General features: G+C 43.5%; 1 protein-coding gene across 5 annotated transcripts in view; it reads right to left on the reverse strand.

The window, feature by feature from the left end:
* The window catches only part of PKP4 (plakophilin 4), a 693496-nt gene that overhangs the window by 21176 nt on the left and 659919 nt on the right, over positions 1-12401 (reverse strand). For all 5 annotated transcript variants that reach the window (XM_085645508.1, XM_085645509.1, XM_085645506.1 and 2 more), the window contains 2 exons: positions 10518-10602; positions 10303-10420 (listed from right to left, as the gene is read on the reverse strand). In XM_085645508.1, coding sequence (XP_085501634.1) covers positions 10303-10420; positions 10518-10602 — 203 coding nt within the window. The remainder of the gene's footprint in view (positions 1-10302; positions 10421-10517; positions 10603-12401) is intronic.

Here is a 12401-nt window from a genome sequence, read left to right on the forward strand (position 1 = left end):
ATGTCAAAATGCTTCTAAAACGTCAGTCCTTACAATTGTGGAAAAAAACTGAAAACTGAGACGATTTTGCAACAAAGGACTAGGTCATTTTAATATGCAAATGTATTCTTCTTCCAAGTAATTTGTTCAATTTGGATATTTTGAAACTGCATAAAAGCTACCCTGCAAGTGTTGCATATCAGTGTGAAGGAGCATCGCATTAAGGTTCCATTGCTCCACTGCTTTTCCCAAATACCAGCTCATAACTCATTGGCCCGCCTATCGAAAATCTGCACTAAAAATTACTGTCCGTTTAAGAGTTTGCTTCATCTTATGCATAAAAACTGCAGAAATATATAAGGTAATCAATTCACCCAACAGCAACCTCATGGATCCACGTCTATTAAATGATAAGGCAGTTAGATAATGGTGGGAAAATGAGTAAAAGGTTTAAACACAAAGATTAGAGGATCGTGGCAGCATCTCTAGGAAGACTCTGAATTGCACTCATTGGCAAACACTGATCACAGGACACAAACCTCCCTTTCACTCTCTCCTAAGGCCACAAGATTCCAATAAAAAGGCAAGTTCTCTTCACACAAGGCAACAGTGCTTCGGTGAAAACACTTGCCGAAAGGTTTCATGAAATGCCCCTAAATTAATTCATCAGCATCAGTCTATTGAAGGGAGGCACCCAACAATATTAGACAAGTGGTTAAAATGGTTGATTCATGCAAATAATTCCAACCCACATACAATGTTATATGTTATCAATAGACCACAGTGACTGATCACCTCCCTTCCTGGGTCTAAAAAAAAGTCAGTTTTCGGTCTAAGTACTTTGAAACTCATATGGGCCCTAGATCAAGGTGAATCGAAACCTAGCCACAGAATACCAGTCATGATCAGAATTAGTGAGCAAAGTGGTGGGAAAAGAAGGTTTCAGTGAGCTGCACCATGCTATATCCCAGTCCTCGGACTCCCCCTAAATTCTTTACTTAGCATGAACGTTATAAGGCCAGTCATTTACTGGTATTATGTGACACAGCTAGAATCAGCTTAGGGCATGGAGACTACCATCCTACTTGGATGGATTCTTTTTTTCACCTGTCAGCAACTTCACCAGTGTCATGTTCTCCTCCGAGATTGCTATGTGAATTCTGTTCACAGAAGAATTCATCCCTATTTTTTAAAGACATTTTTCCTGGTTTGGATAGGAAATAGGTTTGTATGGACAGCTGCCTAGTATTTCCGCTGAGATCACTTCTTTCCTTCTAAGCCCTACCAGATCTTTCAAAGTCATGTGACTAGTACTTTAACTGAGATCACATCCTTCTTTCCAGGACTATAAGTGTGTTCAGATAACACTGCAGTGTCACACTACAGAGGATTCTCCTGTTTTCCACCTATATTCCTTGCATATGGGTCCTGCTCTTGGCACATCATCTTTTGGAGGCCTTTTCTGGTTTTCCCTTTTTTTCTTCCTTCCAAAGGATGCTGGGAAATCGCAGGTTGCTTCTGGTGCTAACCTTGTCTTTTGTCACCATTCTAGAGCCTGGAATAGAAGGAGTTGGCATACCTCGTCTGAGTCAGAAGTCACCACCAGAGGTTCAGAAATGACCTGTACTTGGTAATAAGATGTAGCGAAATTAAACAAACAATTTTTCTCTCCCTTTCCCCCATCCCTTCCAAACTGGACTTTAAAGGACACCTACGAAATCTAGGAAAAAATGAATAGTGTCACCAGCCCGGTCTCTTTTCAGTTTTTCACTGTAATCTGGTGCCATCGACCACTACCTGCTGAGTTCTCGCCATCTCCAATCCCAACAGGTATCCCAGTACAGTGCAGAGTTCATTTTGCAGGGATTCAGTTGGAAACTGTGCTCGAACTTCCAGCACCCTCAGCAGGGCCCCTCTGCAGCAATTCTTTAGATGTCACACCTTCACGTCTAGCAGAGTGACACTCGTGACCACTGTAGCTTTGAAGAGATCTAGGCCCTCCACAGCTGTCTTGTTATTGTCTTTCTTAACTTGGCTTGCACTTCTTTCAGAGTACACATCATAATTGCTTGCTCTTTCTCAATATCTGCTAATCTGTCTGCTCTCCACTGCTTTCGCCGCCTTCTCCATGGCCCCTGAGGTCTCTGCTAATTTGACTCTCATTACCCTTACAAAATGCAAACCTGTTTATTCGCTGGGTGTAAAGTTCAGCCCTTCACCTGCCCAGACCACCCCTTCACCTGCCATAGACATGAGCTATACTCTACTTTATATTTTGGTTTGCCAGTCGCCACGCTCCTTAGCTACTGTCTAGGGTAACTACAACAGTCCCAGTTAAACCATGGTACACCACTGGTCTATTTTGTTTCCTCTCCTCACCCTCGATGATCTGCATCAGCACTTCGTAGCAGGAACCAGCTCTCGGTCTGTTCTACGTCGATGGGCACTGCCACCAGCACTTGTGTTCCAGCTACATAAGTAGCTCCACCAATGGCTGGTAGTACTATGGATGGAAGATGTGCTCCTCATTGGAGTTGCCAAACCTCGTCGCTGAAGATTCTAACCCATGCTACAGCTTCTCTTTTGCCACCTCCTTGGCTATGGTGACACTGACCTTCCAAAGGAATCGCCTGCAGCCAAAGAACCAGCTGCTGTCAGGAGCCACAAAGAGGCACTCCAATCTTGGATTCCAGCCAGCCTTGACCACCTAATAAGGCTTTATTATAATTAAAATGTTATAACTGGTATCTAGAGAAGAACCAAAAAAGATTAGGGTAAAATTTACCTTATCTCAGTGGATTGCGAAACTGATACTAAAATGCTTACTCGATTGATAATCAGTGTGAAAATCAAACCAAGTTCCTTGACCAATGACCTCCAACGGCTTATCAATTTGTGTAAATGTTGGTACCTTGTCCTTGGAATATCTACAGCATTGATGAAGAAATCAGAGGCAGCTCCTCCATGTGGGCGGAGGAGCGTTGCCCCACTGCTTTCTCACAGTGCGAGAAGCAGTAACATAAAATGGTATAAATACCATTTTATGTTACTGCTTCTCACAGTGCAAGAAAGCAGAAGGATTTGGTTGGCGGCAGGCAGGTGGGCGGTCCTGCAACAGGGCAGGGGAGGAGTAGCTAGTCCAATGTTGCGGATCCTGACTGTTTGGTTGGCCCCAACTAGTCATGCGCACTCTGCCATTTTCTCCATGTAGGCTGCTACATGGAGGAAATGGCCTCCCCATAGGAGCTTGGCTGGGCATCGTCCCCACCAATCACAACGCTGCCATTGCAGCGTTGTGATTGGCTTAGAGGAGGAAGGCTGCCTGCTTCCTGCGAGAAGAAGCAGAGACGACACAGGATCGAATCGGGCCGGATAAGTTGTTATACATATATTTTTTTAATTAAAACTAAACCACCCCTCAGCCCCCGCGTGACCCTCCCACCCGCGAGTCATTCTGTTCGCGACTGGAAGAAATTCCATTTACAGGTAGTTCTATTTTCCCTCAATTATAATGCTTGCTTGGTAAGTCAGTATCTTCCTTGTTTGCTTAATCGAAGAAACGAGGAATCCGAGATAGCAAAACTTTATAAGGCAAGAGCATCTCTAGTCCGAGATATACTTCATCTTTATAATGAATGATCTAACCCTCCGATTTTTTCATGGTGGAGACGGTGATAAGAGCGGAGGTTTCTATTTCATTAGCCAGCTCCCCTGATTCCGTCCACAAATTACTAAAACAAATGCTATATCTTGTTTAGTCTTCGGTTTAGCACTTAATGAATAAAGGCCCAGCTTTCCTTTAGTGTTAAACATTTTTACTGCAGTTTATTTTCCATATGTGACTCCTCTGCTTCAGTCGAGAATGTAAAAAGGAAAGTGCAGTTTACATTCCTTGAGCTGGGTTAGAGAAAGCGCATTCTAATGATTGCTATACAATAATTTGCCACAGGTTGAGTAACTTTTAGAATACAAATTGAAGTAAGTTGCTGCTGAATCCAAGTAGCAGAAACGAGCGTCCTGGGAGGCATCTGCAGACACTGCCCCTTCGGCGCGAGCGTCCCACCTCAAGAAAATATTGAAAAGCATTCAGGCTCCCGCTAAGCAGTCTCTGGCTCGAATTGTCGAAGTTCGTAACCTTTCCAATGAGAGGACATATTGTGGAAGTCAAGTCTCGTCACCATCGGAGCCGTTTGTGTCAGGAATGACGTGCCCACCATCGAAAATGAGCAAGGGAAATGGAAAGGTGCCTGAACTGGCAGGTTTGTACACAGGAATATAGGAAGCCCTTCAAAACTTGCAAAAGGGTTGTCAAAAATGGCTGTATTACCTTTGTCTCCACACTTTGCTCCTCGGCTGGTGAAAAGTGTAGTCCTCCTGTTTGCGAAATGTCCCAATTTTTGTTTTCAAAATCTGATCACTATCTAAACTGCAAGATTGACTATGTGGCGTTTTCAGCAGACATTCAATGAAAACTCAGACTGTCTCCTATTCTAACTCAGTCAAGAGCAATTTTCTAAATAACACTCACCACAGTGTGTGTAACTAGGTGTAATCCATGGGGCGGCTGCTACCTACTGAGTGTGGTGGGCGGGCAACTGGGTGGTGGGGTCATACAAGGCGCATGCATACATTATCGTTTTAAAGTGAATATCAACTTTAAAAAGGTAATGAAATTAAATGAAAATAGGTACTTGTAAAGCGCACGGCTACTCACGGAGTGTCCCAGTGCTAAAGGACCACCAGGTAATAGGTAACCAATGCCCAAAGGCCAGCCCGCCCAAGGAGGACTAATGCTGAAACTACCAGGTTTTTAGCGGTCTCCAAAAGGAGAGCAGGTCCTGGACCTGCCTAAGATGAAGAGGAAGACTGTTCCATGTGCGGGCAGTCAGTACTTGAAAGGAGCGACCGCCAGGCCGGGAACGGGCAAATTTCGGAATAAGCATTAGGGAATGTACCAAGGGCCTCAAGGCACGTTTCAGCTCGTAGTGCTGGACCCTTCTCCTGAGATATACAGCACCTGTGCCATAAAAGGCCCGAAAATCCAGAACCAGGGCTTTCAACTGTATCCTCTTCCGTACCAGTAACTAGTGCAAGGCCTTCAGGTGGATCGTCATACGTGTTCTGGGTCCCACCATGAGAATGGCTCTGGCCTCCGCATTCTGAACCACCTGCAGACGGTTCAGTAAATACTCAGGTAGGCCCAGATACAAAACATTGACGTAATCCAACCTGGATGTGATTAAGGCATGTACTACGATCTTTCGGTACTCAAACGGTAGTAGGGGAAGGAAGTTATTTAGCATTTTTAACATGCAAAAACAGGTGCCAGCAACAATTTTAATTTGAGCCTTCATTGTTAGAGTGTTGTCCAACTTGACCCCCAAATTCCTCACAGTGCTAACTAGAGCAGTGGGAGGGGACATGTCGCGATGCCACCATTGGTGCCATGATGCTCATGGCGGGCAACCAAAAAAGATAATCTCTGACTTTTCAGGGTTACATTTTAATTGGTTATGCCGTAACCAAGAGAAAACCTCCGTCAGACAGATGTTAATCTCGTTGCCTCTAAAATCCGTCCCTTTGTTGCACGTAAACAGCAGTTGAGTATCATTGGCGTAAGATACTATCTTTGCGCCGTACGACTCAGCTAATAGTGCGAGCGGGGCCATATAAATATTAAAAAGAGACGGGCTCAAAATAGATCCCCGTGGAACCCCCACTTACATGCGCAGAATGAGGGATGAGTAGGGGGGGACCAGATTTCCTGCTGCCGATCACTCAAAAAAGAAGCGAACCACTTGAATACCGTGCCCCAATGCCACAATTCCGTAGACTCTGCAAGAGGCAGTCATGGGGCACGGTATCAAAGGCAGCGGATAGGTCCAGTAATATCAGCACGGCACGTCCCCGTTTATCAAGCAATGTTCTGATGGTTTCCGAAATTTCCAATAAAGCAGTTTCGGTACTGAGATGGGATCTGAAACCAGACTGACTCTCATGGAGTATGTGGTTGGCTTCTACATACTCAGTCAATACTTGATTGACGTACTTTTTGAGGGCTTTGGTGAAAAAAGGCAGCAGAGATGTAGACCTATAATTAGAGGCCACTGCTGGGTCCACAGAAGGTTTCTTCAATAGGGGAATAATTTTGGCCTTTTTCCAGCTACTGGGTACCTTCCCTTTATGTAATGAAGAATTCAATACCAGATTAACGGCAGGATATATAATCTCAGCAATGACCGACCATGTAATGCATGTCAGTGATTTAATGCACATTTTTTTTCATTTATGAACTATTTATCAAAGCAAATCACAGAGTCATTCTTGCAGATAAAATACATATCAATTAAAAGGTACAGTATCTTAGCACACACCAGTTACAGATCATAACCAACAAGAATTTCATTGTTCCGCCCGCCTGTGCATCGCCATATCTTCTGTCGGTGATGTGCAAATCTCGCCCCTGAACGAGTTCCACCCCTTCCATTCCCGGTCCCATTTCTTAGGGCATCCCTGTCTTTTATAGACCTCCTTCTCTGCTATCATACAGCGATCCATTTCTGCCAACCGTTAAGGGCCGTGTGGCGGACCCCCAGGACATTGCAATGGCTCTCTTTACTAATATGTACCCCAATGCCACCCACTGTTGCTCTATTTCAGTCAAATCCGTGGCCTCCCATATGTTAAGGATCCCCAACTCTGGCGTCAGATCGATTTGTTTTCCTAACGTATCCCTCATCTTCTTGGTTGCGCTGTCCCACAAGAGGTGTATCTCGGGGCAGGTCCAGAGGACATGGTAGAAAGTGTCATCCTGGCCACATCTTCTGCGACACAGTGCGTCCACCCTGCAGCCTATCCTAGTAGAGAGTACCCCGGAAAGATAGGAGCGATGTAAGATTTTTACGATTTAATGCACATTTAAAAAAGAAAATCAACTTTCCTTGCTGCATGTTCGCGCTCCGGGGTCCTTTTCTCCTATAACAGAGCCCTGGCCAACTCCCCTACCCAACCCTGGTGCTGCTCTCATGCTTTAGACCAGCATGAGAAAAGTGCCAGAATTGGATAGAGCGGACTCTTTCACTGCTCCTAAGAGCACTGAGGCCTTTACTTGCTCTCAACCCAGGTATCTAAGACAGCTGAGTTGAAAGGTTTAAAATATGCATGTCTGGCTGGCCGTTGCAAGACAGGTGGCCAAACAGACATGCGCATTTTAAACTGACCCAGCCCGCCCACCACTCATCCATGCTTCTACCACTCATCAGCGGCCCAGTCCTGACCCTCAGCTCAGGACACAGGATATTGAAAGAAAATATATGGTAATAAATCAACTTTATTATCATTTTATTTTTCTATTTTGGGGCAAGTGGGATGACGCTCAACCGCTTAAACGGAGGAGCAGCCCCTGGTTCAATCTCATAAGTGAGGTTTGACACCATCAACATAAATGTAGCAAAACAAAAAGCCAGGTCACAGGAGGGTTAACGGTTCATCCAGCTTTGGCACAGCTCTTCAGCTGAGAATAAACTTCATGTTATCGAATTCGGACACTACTGAATGCTTTAGTGCTCATCTTCCTCTATTCTTTCAGTAGATACCTGTGCACTCTTATCTATTTCCCAAAGTGACATTTTGTTTCCTTAAGAATTCTAAAAAGAAAAGGGACCAAATTATATTTCATGAAAAATGGCCACTGTTTACACCCCCCCCCCCCCCCCCCCCTCGCCACCCTCGCAGTAGAGGCCCATCCTACCGGGATAAGAGATCCCACCTTCATGGCGGGAACATCTTTGCCAAATGTGTATTAAACAGTGTGGCAAATGCACTCTTGACAAAGCAAAATGTTGAGCTGGCTTCCATCTTAGTATGCCCGCCATCTTGGTATGCCCCAATCAGCATTCAATTGTTTTTTTTGAGGGGAAAAAAAGCTCGCTGTCAGGGTTTATTCTAGGAAAAACAAAATAATAATGGCATTGAGTTTTCGCACAGTCCATGTGGCCATGTTTCAGTCTCCTATCCAGGTCCCCTGTGCTTAGCATGGTGGACTTGGGAAGGTGTATACTGTCAATGTTAGGCTTTGCCTAAACAGATACACTAGAAGAACAGATGCTCTGTGGTGGATGGGCTGATGCCTTTGATAACATGCAATGAGCAGACCGTTGCTCCACTGCTTTACTGTGCACAGACAGTGCATGATTGCCATATTGTGGCCCATTCATCATGATATGATACCAACCCACCCGACATTATGGTGGAAATTACTGGAAAACTGTGGTTATTGATTGCACAATGCTGGCCCTGGAATAATGGTGCAGATTCCAACTTATGGCAATATGTTGGTCCTGGAATAAGGTTTTTCATTTCATATTGCGGACAGCCACAGCAAGCATGCTGGTTATTATTTCTGGCATAAAGCAGAAATTGGCAAAATAGTGGCAGCACTTGGCACATTGTGAAGATCCATGGCATGGTGGCTTTTAATCCAGGCATAATGGTAGTATTTTCTCATTGGGTTCAACCCTACCATAATATTTCCCTATTCTTAGCATCTATATTGGAGACAATTTTATGACAGTATTGCTATGGCTGTCTGAAGTCTGAGCCTGTAAGAGTGGTGTAAGCTCCCTTCTGTCTGATCCGGTTAGGTCTCCTTAACCTAAGCGGTAGCACAAACGCAAGTGTCTGACAGATGTGACCAACACTACTATCCACACATTAATATGAGATCTGGATACTTGTAATTTTCCCACCTAGCCTCTGACCGTTAGATTTTCATTTCAGAACTCTAAGGTGTGGCGCCGCGGCCAGGGCGACTGACTCCGGAATCTGGGGATCCCGGTTCGATCCCCAGCGCCGCGGCAGATTAGCCCAGCACCATGTGACTCTGGCCAATAGCTTGCTTAATCTTCCCGACGGCCCCCAGCGCTTAGAGACCCTTACGGGTGATTGTTCGCGCTCTACAAATGTGGATTATTATTATTATATTATTATTATTATGAGGGGAGAATGGAAACATGTAAGGAAGTGGAAAGTAGGATTGAAAGAATGTGCTACATATTTTATAAAACAAAATACTATGAAACATTACACACTTGTAATATCCTTTTAGAAATAGTGCAGAAAAAAGAACTGCTGTGCCACATTTTTCTAAATATCCTTGGGGAAGATGAACCATCAACATCCCTATGAGAGTATGGGTTACTTGGTACACTATAAAATCAGTGGAATAATTTATAAGTGCCCCTAATGAACCTTTAGCTGCTTAGTCAATTTATGCAAAAAATTTACTCTAAAACGCACAATTTAGCCTCAATTTTCTCAGTTGGAGAAACGCCACGAGAAACCCACCAAGAGGAAAGTAGGGTTTGTTTGCTTTTCCCATAGCAACTCGGGCAGGTTTTTTAAGTCCCGCCACATTCATTTTAAAGTTCGACACCTACCCTGGACCTCGAGCTTCACCAGACAACCTTTATTAACATGAGCCTGATTAATGCAGCCTGTTCTAACTTCCCACCCCCACACATGCATCAAAACATGCAAAGTCACTGTGCCCAACTGCAAGCATAATGCCATTTACATGGCAACATCATTTATGAAAGATTTTCAGGGTTTCAAATATTCTAACAGCCAACAAACTGTGAAGCTGGAAGTACTGACTGGATCCTGAAAAGAATTTTGGAATCCAATGATTTGTCGTTGGTGCAGGATGAATTCTCGCCTCCATTGCTAACCAGGGTTAAAATAAGAACAGGAAAAAACAACTCAACGCCCAAAATGCTTTTCTCAGAATTGCGTTTAAAGGTCAAACTTAGCTTGAAACACTGCCATAACACGAAAATAAACACTTCAGTCAAGTTGTACCGCTAAGAATGTCTGCACTTTGAGAAGCAAGTCAATGCAACATTTTGAGACCAAAATAGGGCTTAATAAAATTACACAGGTAAAACAATACTTAAATCGACTCCTTTTTTTATTTTTCTAACACTCCTTTGTCCACGTATGAACATCATGCCAGTTTAAGAAATCAGACATTACAGTATTAAAATGACTTGTGACAATACAGTAATATTGCATTTTTATGTTAAAATGAACTTTATTTTTCAAATGTAATTGGCAGGTGTATGAATGAGGAGTAGAGCTGGGCAGATAGTCCAAACTCAATTTTAATCAAGTTAGCTGTATCAGTTAAATTATTATTCACTTAATATTCAAGATGACAAGAAAAATAGAAAAAAAACGGTTTGCATTTCTGATTTTAGAGGAGCATTTCATGAAGAGGACTCATAATAATTCAGAGCAACGCCTTGTTATTAAATGCTGGCTAACCTGAGTGAAGGATGGGTGACATTTGCTGATTGGTGGTAGACAAGGAAGGATGTGATTTGAATCTATCTCGCTCTAATGTCGAAACTGGCGTGATAAAATGACTCTGATTCCAGCCATCCTAAGGAGGAAAGCAAATGGTTACAAGACATTTTGTACAATTTGCTTAAGGTTATCATTATGCACATGGATATCGTTTTACATAGTTGCTTTTTTACCTTTTTGTAAATGCTACGAAGATCTCGATATTGCCATAATGTATTCAAAACCTGGGCTGCAGCTTTGGCCACTTTCAGCGATGATCTTAGCGATTAAAAACATAAAACACAACGGTTAATTAAACAGTTTCGTAAAAAACGCATTGTGTGTTCTTTCCAATACAGTATGCAGTCTTACATCCTATTCCGCTAGAGAAAATAAATGTTCAAAGATGTAACATCCAACTATAATATATATATATATATATATATATATATAAATTTATATATATATATATAGATATGTTGAAAATTGTTCTAAAGCGATTGCTTGTAGGTTTTGTTTTCTAGAAAATTACCAATCACAACAGTCCAGTCTCCTAATTGAGATCTAGTATACCATTGGGGGGAAGCAGGGAAAGGGTAGATGGGAGATGTGTGACCCAAACAGTGGGTCATTTAGACTAGATAGACAATGTAGCTTCCTTCTTGGATTTAGCCAATGAGGAATCTGCTAAATTCTTTCAGACTTGACCTTGTCATAGTCAAGGTGGGTTCGGACCAGCGAATGTACGGCCGCTCTAGAATCGCACATAGGGCACTAACCGTTTAGGAGAAAGTCTTAGGTTCTTGGCACAGATATGAAATTGCGTTTGCTCCATTCAAACAAAAATGTTTCAATTTAACGAATTTAGAGTTGGAAGAAAATAATACAACAATGTGAAAATGAGATTCAGGAAACTGAAGCTCCTCCAGGTGGTAGGTTGGCGTTTGCCATTGAATGTCTACTCATAAAAGGAGGCTTGCAAGTAAATGTGTTTGTCATGCACAAACCTTTGTTTGGCTATGGGAAAGCCCAATGGTTCACTTGTGATGTGATTGAGTATGGAGTTCATTCTTGAACTTCAGGTGAACTATGTATAATACTGAAAAGTGTTAATATGAACATTTCATAGACATGGCTTGAATTTGAGAAAAGGGCATACATTCTCTTTGACTAGAAAATTAGTTCTTAGCTGAAGTCAGTCCTTTGCTGCCTGCGGAGCCTCAACTTAGTTTCTGGTAGATGGTCACGCTGGATGCAGAGAAAGAGCTCTACACCATTGAATTTTGGGAAAAGAGACGTTGAATGGGAAAGGGCAGACGTATCATGCGTCCACCAGAACTATAACAAGCCATAGGAAAAACACAAGGTGGTCAACAAGGAGTAGAAAGAGAGAATGGGGTAGAGGATGGGTGAGTTTTTAGAGCGCCTTCTCTGGTTTTGAATCATGCAACAAAGAACCAAAAAACAATCAACATAAATAGCAGGAAAAAAGACATGCACACTAGTCCCTTACATAGAAAAAAATACAAATTCACTAATCAAATACTAAATTATTTCCCAAAATTAAATCATATCAATCAATCAATCGCATTTATAAAGCGCGCTACTCACCCATCAAGGGTCTCAAGGCGCTGGGAGGGGGGGGGGGGGGGGTCAGTGCTCGAAGAGCCAGGTCTTGAGCTGCCTTCTGAAGGAGAGGTGGTCAGGTATGGCGCGAAGGTGGCTGGGCAGAGAGTTCCAGGTCTTCGCTGCTAGAAAAGAGAAGGATCTTCCTCCGGCGGTGGCTTTGCGGATGCGGGGTACGGCTGCCAGGGCCTGTCCGGTGGAGCGCAGAGTGCGCGGGGGAGTGTAGAAGGAGACGCGGTTGTTGATGAGTTTGGGTCCGAGGTTGTGAAGGGCTTTGTGTGCGTGGGTGAGTAGTCGGAAGGTGATCCGCTTGTTGACGGGTAGCCAATGGAGTTTTTTCAGGTGTCCGGAGATGTGGTGGTGGCGAGGGATGTCCAGGATGAGTCTTGCGGCAGCGTTCTGGATCCGTTGGAGTTTCCTCTGCAGCTTGGTGGTGATGCCGGCATACAGGG

This window comes from Triturus cristatus, chromosome 3_1 (assembly GCF_964204655.1).
Source record: "Triturus cristatus chromosome 3_1, aTriCri1.1, whole genome shotgun sequence".
Classification (NCBI taxonomy): Eukaryota; Metazoa; Chordata; class Amphibia; order Caudata; family Salamandridae; genus Triturus; species Triturus cristatus.